A 13,874-nucleotide genomic window follows, 5' to 3' on the forward strand; every position below is an offset into this window, starting at 1 on the left:
ACGCCACGTTTCGTCTCCAAGTGTTGCGGCGCCCTGCAACCCAACCTCCCGAGGGCCCACCCCTTAGTGCCTGCCCCCCAAGCCCCGCCCTCCTTTAGCTGCCAGGAAAACCCGGCTGAAGGTTCCGCCCCTCAGTCCCCCCTCCAAGCCCCGCCCCTCTCAAAAGACCCGCTTTGCGGCCCCACCCCTTAGACTCCGCCCCGTCAGGTTCCGCGAAGAGCCTTCTGAAAACCCGGTTGGAGCCCCGCCCCCGGCCGAGGCTCCGCCCCGTGCCCGTCCGCGCCTGTGGTTCCCCGCTGATCTCTCCGGAGCTCCGCGGCCAGGGGTGTCGGCTTTCCGCCGCAGGCGGCCGGTGCTGCGCTAGGTCCTAGCCTCCCCCCCCACCCCGCCCCTTCTCCGAACGCTGTAGTCGGGTAGCGCCTGGCGGGCGGCCTGCGGGCGGGCCGTCCTCTCAGCCGTAGCCCACCCCCTCTTAAAGCCGCGGCGGGAAGATGAGGTTTCGTGAGCCGTTCCTGGGCGGCAGCGCCGCGATGCCGGGCGCGACCCTGCAGCGGGCCTGCCGCCTGCTCGTGGCCGTCTGCGCGCTGCACCTCGGCGTCACCCTCGTCTATTACCTCTCCGGCCGCGATCTGAGCCGCCTGCCCCAGTTGGTCGGAGTCTCCTCTCCACTGCAGGGCGGCACGAACGGCGCCGCCGCCAGCAAGCAGCCCCCGGGAGAGCACCGGCCCCGGGGCGCGCGGCCGCCGCCTCCTTTAGGCGTCTCCCCGAAGCCTCGCCCGGGTCCCGACTCCAGCCCTGGTGCGGCTTCTGGTCCCGGCCTGAAGAGCAACTTGACTTCGGTGCCAGTGCCCACCACCACTGGACTGTTGTCGCTGCCTGCTTGCCCTGAGGAGTCCCCGCTGCTCGGTAAGTCCTAGGATCGGAGGACATGGTCTCCTCAGATTTCCTCAATAGGGCTCCGGGGATATTATCCTAAGATCTCTTTCAGGACTGCCAGCCACCAGGTTTTGATCAGAGTGCTTAATCCCCAAGACGGGCTTAATCCTCTTTGGGATGACCCGAAGAGAGGTTGTCTAGTGTCTCAAAAGGCTGGGATCCTGTTGGGAAGCCCTCAGGCTCTTCTGGCCCCAGCACCAGACAAGGCCCTGGGGACACCCTTGTTCTGGCCCAGGACTCAGGAAGTTTAAAGTTGGGGTCAGTTTAGGATAGACTGAAAAGGCTGCTCTACAACCTTCCCTACCTATAGCAACACCGGTAGCAACTTCTACTGTTTGAAGACAAGACAGACAGTGAGCAAACCACCTCCTTCCCTACTACCCTCCACTCCGCCTTTGGGCAAGCGACTTAACTTTCTCTTTAAGTTTTTTTTTTCCTGCTATATAGAGATAATAAACCACATCTATTTAGGGAGGTGTTTTGAAGGAGTAAATGAAACATTGTAGCTAAGAGTTCAAATAATGAGGATGAACTTTTAGAAAGTTGCTACAATTGTGGGATTTTTGTCCTGTTTGTAGGTTCTGAACGTAGGGGCCTTCTGTCTCCCACCCCAAGTTCCTCCTCCTGAAGGTTCCTGTTAACCCAAGTGAGCAGGGCCCTCTCCCTCTCCAGGGGCACTGAGGGCTAAAATTAACCGGATCAATGGGCCTACACTTTCCTGGCATTATTTGCCCAGCTTATCTGAACCCTGGCCTTCACCAGGCAGGGGGCAAGTATATGATGAGTTCCTAGTACTAGGGAGACTGGCCCAGGGTAGACCTTTGTTTGACCTGTAGATCACAGGTTGTGCCAGGTTTTAGAGAATGTTGCTCAGAGTGAATCCCACCTCCCCACCAACAGGCAGGCAGCGTGCCAACAGCTCTGTCTCATTCTGGGAAAGCCTTGGCTGAGCAGGCCTTCCTATAGCCTGTTGCTCAATGGCTCCAATAATTACTTCAATATTTTTGTATCAAGTTTGGGAGGAACCTCTTGGAATTGGCCAAACATGAGCAGAAAATTGAATTCCTTTGGACTCGGTTGTTAACCTGGGAAACAGGAATAGTCATATGGAAAGTGAAATAGAACATTAGTCCTGCTGATGAGTGTCTGACTTCAAGCACACTATAGTGTTTCTTCCCATTGTATAAAGTGGACTTGCTTTTGCTTACCTCACAGGGTTAGTTTTAGGACTAATTGAGATTGTATACAGAGTAGGCACTCCGTGGAAGATAGAAAGTAATCAACAATACAGTTTGAGGATTTGAAGTGGCGATTTCTTAGACCTCCATGGAGATGGCACTGAACAACGTAGAAGAGGAGGAAGAGACCGAGGAGGAGGAAGAGACCGAGTTCCCAGACTGCAGAACGTCTGGGCCTCTTGCTTTTGTGTTTGGTTGTTGCCTGAGCATTATGCAGAAAATAGACAAATTAATTAGTAAAGTGCCCCAGAGCCAGGGACATAGCTCAGTTGGCGGAGGGCTTGTTTAGCATGCCCAAAGCCTTGGGTTTGATCCCAACACCATATAAAACTGAGCATGCACCAGACTCTATCTCAAAGAGAAAACCAGGGACCCAAGTTTATAGTTGTTTGGAGTATAGAGTTCTTCCTGCTGAAATGTGAGGGACTGTGGTAACTACAGTTCTCAGCTTGGGCCTCTTCTAGCCTGGCTCCTTCATGTGACTTGCATGGGACTGATGTTAAGGCTTCTGCTGAGGCCACAATCGCAGAAACAAGGGTAGAAGGTTTTGTTTTGTTTTCTAAATTGAGCCCTTAGATTTGAATGCTTAGGTGCAGCTTTTAGAGGGCAGTTCTTGGCCAGGAGGAATCTTACGAAAGCTTTACATGTTTCTGGGACTCTGTGTGTGTGTGTATGTTTAGGGTGTCAAGCCCATCTGTTCTGCCAGGCAGGTGTCAGCCAAAGCTCTTGACCGTGGTTTTGAGGTTGGTGGGCGAAAGCATCCCTGGGGGTTAGCACAGTGACCTTTTCACTATTCACAGTTCCTTTCCCTAACTTTCCTCTGCTTTCTGGTGTCCAGTGGTCTAAGCCAGATGCTTGGATCTTTTTTTCAGTTGATAACTGGTAACTTTGAGGTGGTGAGGGACCAGATGAGGCTGCCAGTAGGCTGCTGTTAGATCTGTTTTTGGTTTGTCGGAATATTTGAATGGACTTTAAATAGACTGAGGTTGGAATTGTGCTTATGCAATATGTGTGACTGGGGCAGACTGTATTGTTTGCAGTACTAGTGGTGGTGGGGACTCCTCTCTCCTGTGGGGCTTTGTTAGCCTCTGTCTGACTTGAACTCCCCCCCCCCCCCCCGTGTGGGCTAGAGGGGTTAGCTGGCCTTGCCTGAGAAGTCATTTTATTTATTTTATTTGCCCAGAGTGCTCTAGTTACTTCAGGCTTTTTCTTTAGTCCTGTGACAGGCCTCCAGGTAACTGTCACTGTGTACTCTGCTGTCTGTAGCAATGAGCTTTCCCTTCTGGCCCTCTGAATGTTTGCCCGAGATGAGAGGAGACATAGCTTTGTGGTTTTTTCTCGGAATGTTTATCTTTTTCCAGAAGGTTTTATCTGCTCATATTTGGCACAGCTCAACAAGATTTGACTGGCTGTGGCACAGGCATTTTGGGTGTGGTGTTGGTGGAAAAGGGGACCGCATATAAGGCTGGGTCGGGGAAGCAGGGCTGGCTGACTCAGCTGGGGTCTGGAACACACTGTGCAGCTCTTTCAAGGAGGCAGTGAATTCTAGGCAATTTAAACCTCAGAGGTGCCTTTTGCCCAGCTGTGCTTTAAGGAAATATCCTTCATTTGTTCAAAGGGAAGATTGTGTGTGTGTGTGTGTTGCTTTTTTCTATTTGTGTATATGTGTGTATATGTAGACCCATATGCCATGGTGTGAGTGTGGAGCTCAGAGGTTTCAGGGATAAAACTCATATTGTCAGGCTTAGTGGCAAGCACCTTTACCTGCTGAGCCATCTTGCTGGCCCAGGATTCTTATCTAGAAGCAAACAGCCCTGTTAGAATACTTGTTTATTAGCCAATTTCCCTAGCTTTTGGGGAGTACTTTTAGCTGAGCCTCTGCCATGGAATGTGGCGTTGAAAAAGACGTACTCGCTATGTCTCTGCTGGGCTCCTGGCTCCCAGGTGTTCCCCTTTATCATACTGCTGTCTTCACCCAGATGTGCACATGCAGACACAAGCAGGCTGATCAGAACAGCCTGTACTGTGAGGCTCGGAAGAGGGCTGTCCTTGACCTACCCGTTCTGGGATGGCTCCTGGGACTCCATCACTCTCTGATTTAGGGTGGAATCTCGTCCTGCTTCTTAGAGGAGGCACAGAGATCCTCACTTGGATACAGATCTTGCAGCTTTGACTTTGGGTAACTAGCTCTTTAAGCCAGGTTGTCTTGCTGCTTTTCTCTGGAGGCAATAATTTATTGATTACACACAGATTTTATTGGCTCTAACAGTCATATTGGACATACCCTAACCTACCCAGAACAGAGATGGACATTCCAGGAAAAGCATTACAAGGCCTCAGCTCTTCCCAGCTCAGACAGTCAGGTGGCCATAAATGGAAACCTGAATGCCAAGGTCATTCAGAAATACCCTTCCATGACAGTCTGGGTCTTTTTCATGGTGAAACCTGTTTATTTCTCCCAAATAGCATTATGGCAGGAAAAGCTATCCCTTTCTGTTATTTATTCTACACTTGCTAGGGGTGTGGCTCAGTGGTTTCATGTACAAGGCCTTGGGCTTAATCCCAGCCGGGGGTGGGGGGAGAGGGAACATTCCATGTTCTGAACAAGTGTGGGAACCACCTGTGGCAGAAGAGCAGGTGGGAGTTCCTTGCAATATGGGAAACAAGAGCCAAATGTGGGATTGGCTTTAAACCACAGTTTCTTGGCTTAGCATCCTTGGAGAGGAGTCTGGTTTTGTTGCCTCAGGTTAATGCCCAGAGAGACTAGTTCAGAGGACCAGGAGTTGTCGTGATATATTCCCAAAAATTGGAAAGAAGGTGCTTCTAAGATGTGCTTGTGCATCCCTTCCTCTGAAAGGTCTTACAGGGATGTCCGGATGACTGCTGTAACGACACTCATTTACAGTGTGTTCTATTTGGAGCTAGAGCTATAAAGAAGACAAAGTATCTTCCTTGTAGCAATTTGCAGTTTAGGCAAGAGAGACATAGTTATTGTATCAATGTCTCTGAACACCCCATCCTGTGTGTGCGTGAGTGCGTGCGTGGTGTGCATGCGTTCGTGTGTGTGTGTGTGTGTGTGTGTGTGTGTGTGTGTCCACGATCACATGTTCCTTTCTCTAATATTCTATGCTACCTTCCTTTCATTCAGAAAGAAACTCAGGCTTGATGTCACAGTTCTTCCATCCTGGTTTTATTTGATTGTGTGAAAATTTTCCTTTTCTTTCCGAAGCTGTACATTAGCTCTGCTGGGTAATTGTAACTGGCTGCTTTATAATGATTATAATGAGATATCAACAGCCATCTGCCTGGGTATTATGGTCTTTGAGTGGCAGCAGGGTAGGGATTTCCAGGCTAATTTAGGGGTTGAGGACGATGGGGCAGTTGATGCCAAGTCGGTCGGAGCCCTCCCACAGATTCTGCCCTGGGACCGTTGAGACTCTGGAAGCACAATAAGCAGTGGGCTAAGGGTCCCTGTGAAAGCAGCCAAACCTGGTGATTCCTTCATGTCCCAGTTACTTACGGCCTCTGTTCCTTGTTTGTTCCTGCTAAGGGAGACTGAAATTCTGCTTGAATTAATGTCCATTTGGAATTTGCATGGTTTATAGTGTAGTGTCGTGGTAATTTTTTTATAAGAAAAAAATCAGTGTGTGTGTGTGTGTGTGTGTGTGTGTGTGTGTGTGTGTAAGCGTGCTGCCCATGGTACTCTTGTGGCGATCACAGGACAATTGCAGGCATTAGTAGTCCTTGCCTTGCACCTTGTTCGAATCAGGGTTTCTTGTCTGCTGCTGCGTGCCCCAGAGGTACCTGTCCCATGAGCTGTTCAGAATTCTCCTGTCTTCACCTCCCAATCTCCCTCTAGGAGCATTGGGAATATAGACATGGCTTTTACATGGGGATTCAAATTCAGGGTCTCATAATTTCACAAAAAGAACTTTACCCATTGGACCATCTCCCAGGCTCTGGAGTGGTCTTATGACAGACTTCTCTTTTGGTCCAAATCCTTTGAGACTCTGGCATTGTGATGATTTTACATTTGACTCTGCCATACATGACGCGCTCCCTGAGCCAGTGGCCAGATCCTGCAACTTTGGTCTTCATAGAGCTAGCCTTCCTGTTTTTAAACTGGGTAACATCTCCTGAAAGCTGACTGTAGGTGGGACTGAAAAGACCTTAGCCGTGAATCCTTGTCTGTCTGGGACTGTGCAGGGTGAGGTGAGGGAGCCATTGCTCTGAGGAGAGCTCTCTAAGGCCTGTTCTGAAAGCTCTCTAGGTTAGAGGCCTGTAGTGGTTTGGCCTGAGGTAGTTCTGGGTGAATGTGGCCTGAAGGGATTGGTCACTAAAAGACAGAGGGGTGAGTCACATGCTCAGGCTCAGGTTCTATGTTTCAACTTGGCCTCAGCCCTCCGCTTCCTTATACAAATGAGAGCCAGGGGCTGTATCACTTTACTGGCTGTTGTTGAATTCTGTGGCAGTGATTTTAAGTACGTTCTGGGTATACTGTGTAACAATAATGATTTGCCTCATAGATATCAGGACAGAGGCCTGTGGTCTTGTATTTGCCTTTTTCTTTGTGAGGATGTTAGTAATCTTAATTTTTGTGGAAAGTAATGTGGGGCGGGAGGGTCTAACTCAGTGTAGAACACTTGTAGGAGGTCCTAGGTTTGATGATCTTCAACTCTGACAACATACAAACGAAAACCACATTCTTTTCACTTAAGATAAACATGCCCTCCTGTTTTCTGCCAGTCTTCCCTTCTTGCATGTTTAAGAAAAGAATACAGCTGATAACTTGTTCCTGAATTATTTTATTTTATTTTTTATTTGACAGTGTCTTGCAAGGTAGCCTAGGCTTTTAACTCCTGCCTCAGGTTGTCCGGGACTAGGACTCCAGTTAATGGTGACACCATATTCAGTGTACTGGTTAGTTTTTATGTCACTTGACACATACTTGAGGCATTTTGGGAAGAGGGAACTGCAAGTGAGAAAATGCTCCCACTAGATTAGCCTGTGAGTAAGCCTGTGATCCATTTTCTTAATGTTTGATATATGTTGGAGGGCCCAGTCCGCTGTGGGTGTGGGTGGTACCACCCCTGGACAGGTTGTCCTGGATACTATGAGAAAGCTGCTGAGCAAGCCAGGAGGGGGGACCAACCTCTCTCTCCATGTGAGCAGCCTCTCTCCATGTGAGCAGCCTCTCTCCATGGCTTCTGCTTCACTTCTAAGATGAAATAATCCCTCTCCTCTCCAAGTTGCTTTTGGTCATGGTCTTTATCAAGCTATAGGAATCCTAAGACACCCAGTATGCTGATGTCTTTACAGGAGGGATCGACTGTTAGGAATTCATGTAGGCAGCCTGGTGATCATCCTTTTTCATTTAAGGCTTTGTTCTTGTTCTTGGTCCTGCATCTTTAAAAAAAAAAAAATCACAAAGGTGGGATGGGGATGTGATTCTGTGGAAGGGCGATTGCTAGCAGGTGTGAGGCCCCAGGCTTGATCCCGGCACCTTGAGAAAATAATAAAACTAACCAATGAATCACAAAAGCTGTATTCTCTCGCTCAGCAGCGTATGCCGTAGCTTTCTTATCACTCGGCTGTTGGACACATAGATGTGGCTTTTGTTTTCCTGGTGGTGTGGTGAGCCTTGTGCACAAAGTTGTACTTTTTTTGTGGTGTCTGTAGAAAATTTTCCAAAAGAGAGAAAAAAAGAATGAATTCCTTTTTAGAAGCACTAGGTTTCAAGCCTTCTTACAAAGGGTTAAGTGCATTGGGAAATTACAAGTTTGCACCTTGCTGTCAAATGACTATTACTTATGTGGAATGATATGTCTAGAATGCTAATCGAAAGGAGAGAATAGGTTGAAGAAGTGCCTGGGGTAGGGTCAGAGTACAGCCCGGAGCAGATCTTTAGATCTGTCTGAGCAGAGATCTGCTCTAAATAAAGCCCCTTGGAGATAGATGGTGCTTTCTCAGTAACTTCTCTAGTTGTTTCCTTAGCTGCCAAATCCCTGGGTAGATTTATATAGCCTAATATGGCTCCAGAGCTGAGTGCTGGATGCATATTAGTGGGCTAACCCAGTGCTATTGACATCATCGAGATGTGACACAGAGGTGGGAAATGATCCAGCAAATCAGATTCTGAAACATACGACATTCTTTTTCTACTACCACATGTTCCTGAGTTCCAGGGAGGGGCTGCAGAGTGAGAATCTTTTACGTTTCCGGGAATTCTCTTAAGGGAAAAGCCTGGGAGAGCAACAGAGGCTGGCTTTCTATGAGGACTTGGTGGATTACGTCAATAAAGCCTCAGGCTGCTGTTGCCTGACTGTTCCCAAGGAGTGTATTTTGAAGTTACTCCATTTTGACTGTCATCAGTGGAGCTAGATTCTCTTCTGAGGGAATGTTGGGTGTGGAGAATCTGCTGGGGGTCATTTGGCACTGAGTGTTAGGAGTTAGAGCAAGGTTGCATTGAAGGGAAGGGACAGGATTCTGCCAGACCAGCTTGACTTATGCAATGTTAGGGTCAGGCTCCTTCCTGCCTTTCCATATGGGCCTGGAGGGGCCTGGCAGGGGCTTCAGTAAATGCTTGGCCCAATGACAGAGTTCATTCTAAAAATGTCTTTAACATTTTCTTTAAAAGTTCCTTCCTGTTTTGCATAATGTCCTCTGCCTTTGACATCCTGAAATCACAGAGCTGCTGTTGGTGTGACAAGACACCAACAGCTTGGAAAAAAAAAAGAAAGACAGACAGACAGACAGACAGACAGACAGACAGACTTTTAAGGGAGACTCAGAGAAGCCAACATTTGTGTTAGGCAAGCATGGGGGCGTGGCCTGGAGCCTTACATTCAGGTAAACACTGTAAGCAGCCTGAGCAGAGGCCCTGCTGGCCAGCATTCTTACAGAGACCCCAAGGAAGGGGACAAACATTGACTCACTTGCTTATACAGCAGATATTTTTAATGAGAAGCTATATTATACAAAGTGCAAAAGGTAGACACAGACAAGGTCCAGCCCGATGTTATAGAAGAGTCCCTTCTCCAAGGGTGAATCTTGGCCAGCCAGATCCAGAAGCCTTGATGTTCAGAGGCCTAAGGGGCAGAGTGAAATGGGTGGTCTGGACTAGGGCCAGCATCAGAATCCAAGGGCCCCTTACACACACTCATTCTGGCCACCCTGTCTCAGCCTGTCTGAACACTCTCCCGTGTTGTGGTGTGCTGGGGTCTATTGCTGGAAATAGCCCATGATTTCTTCTAGTTGCTGTCACACAGCCGACTCTCCAGCTGTTACCTCCAGTTACCCATAGGGTAGAAGAGGAGAGGAAGTGAAGGCAGAGGGAAGCCGATGAAAGAGAGGCAGTGCTGCACCTCAGACTGCTGGGCAGGGCTGGAGGCAGCAGGAGGCCAGGGGACCTCAGCAAGGCAGTGAGAGAGGGAGTTTCTGGGAGTTTGCAGAACCAGTGCATTGTCTGTAGAGGGCAAGCCTGGAACACCAGTGGCTTCAGAGTTCTTCTCGTTGTGTGTTAGATCAATCTAGATTCCTTTAGACCATATCGCCTTTCTGAAGTTCAAGTGGGCTGTCTTTCTCTCCTTCCTAAATTTTAGTGTGGGGTGTGTGTAGAGATAGTAGCTATAGCTGCAGTCTGAAAGGCCTCAGAAATTCTTTGTGACGCTCACCACCCACTGCTTTCAGAGCATTTGTGGTGAGGCTTCTTCTGAGGAGTTTGTCGACACTGTCAGATAGGCATGATGATTGTAGCCGGTGTGTGACTGAATGTAAGAAATGGAGCAAGGAGTCTAGAGAGATGGCTCAGCGATTAAGCATGCGCTGCTCTTCCAGAGGATCTGAGTTTGGTTTACAGGCACTTGTAACTTTAGCTCCTAGGAGCTGATGCTCTCCTGACCACTGAGGGCACTTGCATATACACTCACACAAGATACATGGACTAAAAAAATGAAGTGAGGGATGTCCCTGTCATACTAGGCTGCTGTGAGATGTGTGAAGGTTGTTCCTGTCTCTGGGCCTCATTGTTCTTACATATAAAATGGGGATAATAATAGAATCCACTTAAGAGATGAGAGGTTTATGAAGTGGCCATGAAATGGCCTAAAATACTGCCTAGCACATGTGAAGCTCTGGTTATGTTATTATCTTTGATGGTAGAAATTCTGTATAGTCCCTTGAGGATACCTGAAATCACAAAAATTGTACTGAAACCCATTTGCCCATGACAAACCTTAATTTATAAATCAAGCATAGTAAGAGACAATAGGAGTAAAAATGGAGCAATTTTATAATCATTACCAATATGCTATAATTTAAGAATGGTGAATTCTTCTGGAATTTTCCACGTGGTAGTTTCAGACAGTGGATAGGAGTGGAATGGGATGGGAACTGAAGAACAAGGCAGGAGGACTCTGACTCTTACTTTTGATGAATTTCCCTCTTGACAGGGGCCAGGGATTGAGCTGGGAGCCTTGTATATTCTAGACAAGCACTCTAGCACTGAGCCACACCCCCAGCTCAGCCTCTGTGTGTGTTTGTGTGCATGTGTGTGTGTGTGTGTGTCTATGTGTATTTGTGTGTGTGTCTGTTTCTGTGTGTGTTTGTGTGCATGTGTGTGTGTGTGTCTGTGTTTGCGTCCACATGTGGAGTCTAGAGGTCAGTGCCCTAATTCTTCCTCAGTAGTTCCCCACCTTTGTTTTTGAGAAGGCCTCTCATTACCTCTGGAGCTCGCTGGCTGGTCTGGCTGGCTGGCTGGGGAGCTATGGGATCCACTTACTTCATCCTTCCTAACACTAAGGTTAGACATGTGCCACCATGCCTGACTTTTCTATGATGCTGTGGATCTGAACTAAGATTTTCAAGCTTGCAGAGCCAGCACTTTACCCACTGAGCAGGTCCAGTGGGTAAAGTGTCATTTGCCTATAATTAACCTGATTATCTTTTGTTGTGGCCGCCTAGTACCTTTTTAGCTTTTTAGTTTTTTTTTTTTTTATTTAAATTTTTAATTTTGTATAAAGCTGGTTTCTATGTGTAGCCCTGGCTGTCCTGGAACTTACTTGCTCTGTAGACCAGGCTGACCTCGAACTCAGAAATCCACCTGCTTAACTTTTTTTAATTACAACATTTTACTTTTGTAATTAAAATTTTTCTCCTAGGATATGCTTTGGTTTTTACTGTGTAGCCTAGACTGACCTGAACTTCGTAGCCCTCCTCCCCAGCCTCAGGCCCGTTCACTAACCTCACTGCTGACCCTTTAGTGTTCTTCATTCCGGCTCCACTGTCATAACCTTGAACACATTTTGCAGGGCATGGCTCTTTATTTCGGTCGAATTACTTCCTTGGGATAAATTCTTGAAAGGAATCTGTAGGACAGAGATGGCCATCTTGACGACATGGCTTCAAACTGCCACATTGTGTTCTGAGAAGTTTGGAGTCACTTAGAGACTAAATTGGAAATCCCTGGCTTCTAAAGAATGTGGAGCTAAAGAGAGTACGGAATGTATCTTGAGCCTCATGTGAACATCTCCAGTCTCTGTCTTCCTCCCTCTCTCCCTCCCATCCTCTTTTCTTCTCTCTCCCAGTCCCTCCCTACCTTCTGTGTGGTGATTTCCTAAGTGAGACATGCTGTTGCTGGCAGTGACTCCCTAGGCTGTTCCTGCCCAGGTACTCAGGATTCTGAAAAAGAGTGTGTTGATTCTTTGTACTCCATAAGTAGAGATAGTTTATACAAATTAATAATGATCTTTCCTCTTTCCTATATGTAAAGCCAACCCTGTAGAAGAGGATCAGATATTGGCTATAAAAACCTGACTTTAAGATGATATTGATCTAAATCTTTGTGAGTTGGTTGCTGGTAACATACCTGCATGCAGCCAGCCATAGAGACTGTTAATAATTGCTTCTGATGGACTACCCTGAGTGCTTGGTCATTTTACCTGAATAGACAAATTCCTGTATAACAGCTCAGGTGTACAGAATCTAATAACAGTGCCCAAATCAAAGAACACGGAGATTATTTTGGATTAGAAATAAGTTGATAGCCGGGCAGTGGTGATGCACGCTTTTAATCCCAGCACCTGGGAAGCAGAGGCAGGTGGATTTCTGAGTTCGAGGCCAGCCTGGTCTACAGAGTTAGTTCCAGGACAGCCAGGGCTACACAGAGAAACCCTGTCTCAAAAAACCAAAAAAAAAAAAAAAAAAAAATTGATGCAGTTTCCCAAAGTCCGCAAATATAAAGGGCTGGTATTTTCCTTGCACATGCCTTTTATTTGGCTTACAGGTGGAAATTGAATTCAGTACCTCACGAATGTCAGAACAGACCATTTTGGGAGACTAATAAAAGCCTGCCTAATTGCATACATGGTAAAGTGATTACAGCCAGTGATTTCTAAATGACCCCAAGTTTATAGATCCAGGAGATGAGGCCATTCTCAATTTATAAGGGACACTATCTTTCTCTTCTAGCCTCTTCCTGTATCTTCTACCAAATTCACAGTTCCCTTCTGACTTCATAGGGCACTCTGGGTTCACTGAATCAGGGCAGAGTTGGTTTTGCCTATGTGAAATGGGATCTCGTCTTAGAGTGTTGACAAGAGGACTCAGTGACATGAGGTATATAATTATTGATCAGTACTGTTCCTTGGGCACAAGAAGTGTGCACTGAATTCTTTAGGCTGGCACAGTAAAGTCACTTTCAAATAGAGAGATGAAACTGTGCCAAAAGCTTAGGGAAGTAGAAAGCACAGAGTTGTCTCCTGGCCAATGTGGACAGACCTACTCCAGGTCACAGAAAGAAGGGTTTCATCTTGTCAAATCCCCTCTGGGAACATCCCTGGAGTATGTGCTTCCTCTCTGTGTTAGGTGTGCCAGGTATTTGTGACTGTCTTCGTCTCTAGGTGAACACAGTTGTCAGTATTCAGACCACACCAGTTGAATGTTTTGGGAAGAAGCCAGAAGGAGTGTTGGATGTTCTGTGGAGAGGTGAGAAGGTATGTTGTTAGAATTAAAAAATGAGCTGGAGAGATGGCTCAGCAGTTAAGAGTACTTGCTCCTCCTCCAGGGGACCCTGGTTTGTTTCCCAGCACCTACATAGTGGTTCAAAGCCATCTGAAAAATACAATTCCAGGAGATCTGAAGCCCTCTTCTGACTTCTTCGAGCACCAGGCACACACATAGTGCACATATATACTTACAGATAAAACCTTCATACACATAAAATAAATAAATCTTAAAAAATAATTTTAGCCGGGCGGTGGTGGCGCACGCCTTTAATCCCAGCACTTGGGAGGCAGAGGCAGGCGGATTTCTGAGTTCGAGGCCAGCCTGGTCTACAGAGTGGGTTCCAGGACAGCCAGGGCTACACAGAGAAACCCTGTCTCAAAAAAAACCAAAAAAAAAAAAAAAAAAACAAACCTTAAAATGGAGAATTCTACACAGAGAAACCCCATCTTGAAACAAACAAACAAACAAACAAACAAAAAAATGGAGAATAAATATAAGTACCTTTAGTTAGGTTGTATGTCTGGAATGTTGGTAGACTACCTAAGGCATAGGCCTGGAATAGCCTTCTATGTTGTACATGGATGTACAACATAGTTGAAATCCAGGATGCCCCATTCAGAAGTCAGTTCTGTTGCCAGTGTGCTGTAATTTCTGGGTCTCAGTTTATCGTGAGATAAAATGGAGGGGTTGCTTGAA

The 13,874-nt window shown here is 47.0% G+C and overlaps 1 protein-coding gene across 2 annotated transcripts in view; it reads left to right on the forward strand.

The window, feature by feature from the left end:
* The first annotated feature begins 304 nt into the window (after nucleotides 1–304).
* B4galt1 (beta-1,4-galactosyltransferase 1) overlaps nucleotides 305–13,874 on the forward strand; it is a 48,759-nt gene continuing 35,189 nt past the window's right edge. The window contains exon 1 of one of the 2 annotated variants that reach the window (XM_034501700.2): nucleotides 305–906. In XM_034501700.2, the coding sequence (XP_034357591.1) occupies nucleotides 492–906 (415 nt within the window). In that variant the 5' untranslated portion in view covers nucleotides 305–491. The remainder of the gene's footprint in view (nucleotides 907–13,874) is intronic. The other variant, XM_034501699.2, reaches the window with a different exon arrangement.

This window comes from Arvicanthis niloticus, chromosome 5, assembly GCF_011762505.2.
Source record: "Arvicanthis niloticus isolate mArvNil1 chromosome 5, mArvNil1.pat.X, whole genome shotgun sequence".
Lineage (NCBI taxonomy): Eukaryota > Metazoa > Chordata > Mammalia > Rodentia > Muridae > Arvicanthis > Arvicanthis niloticus.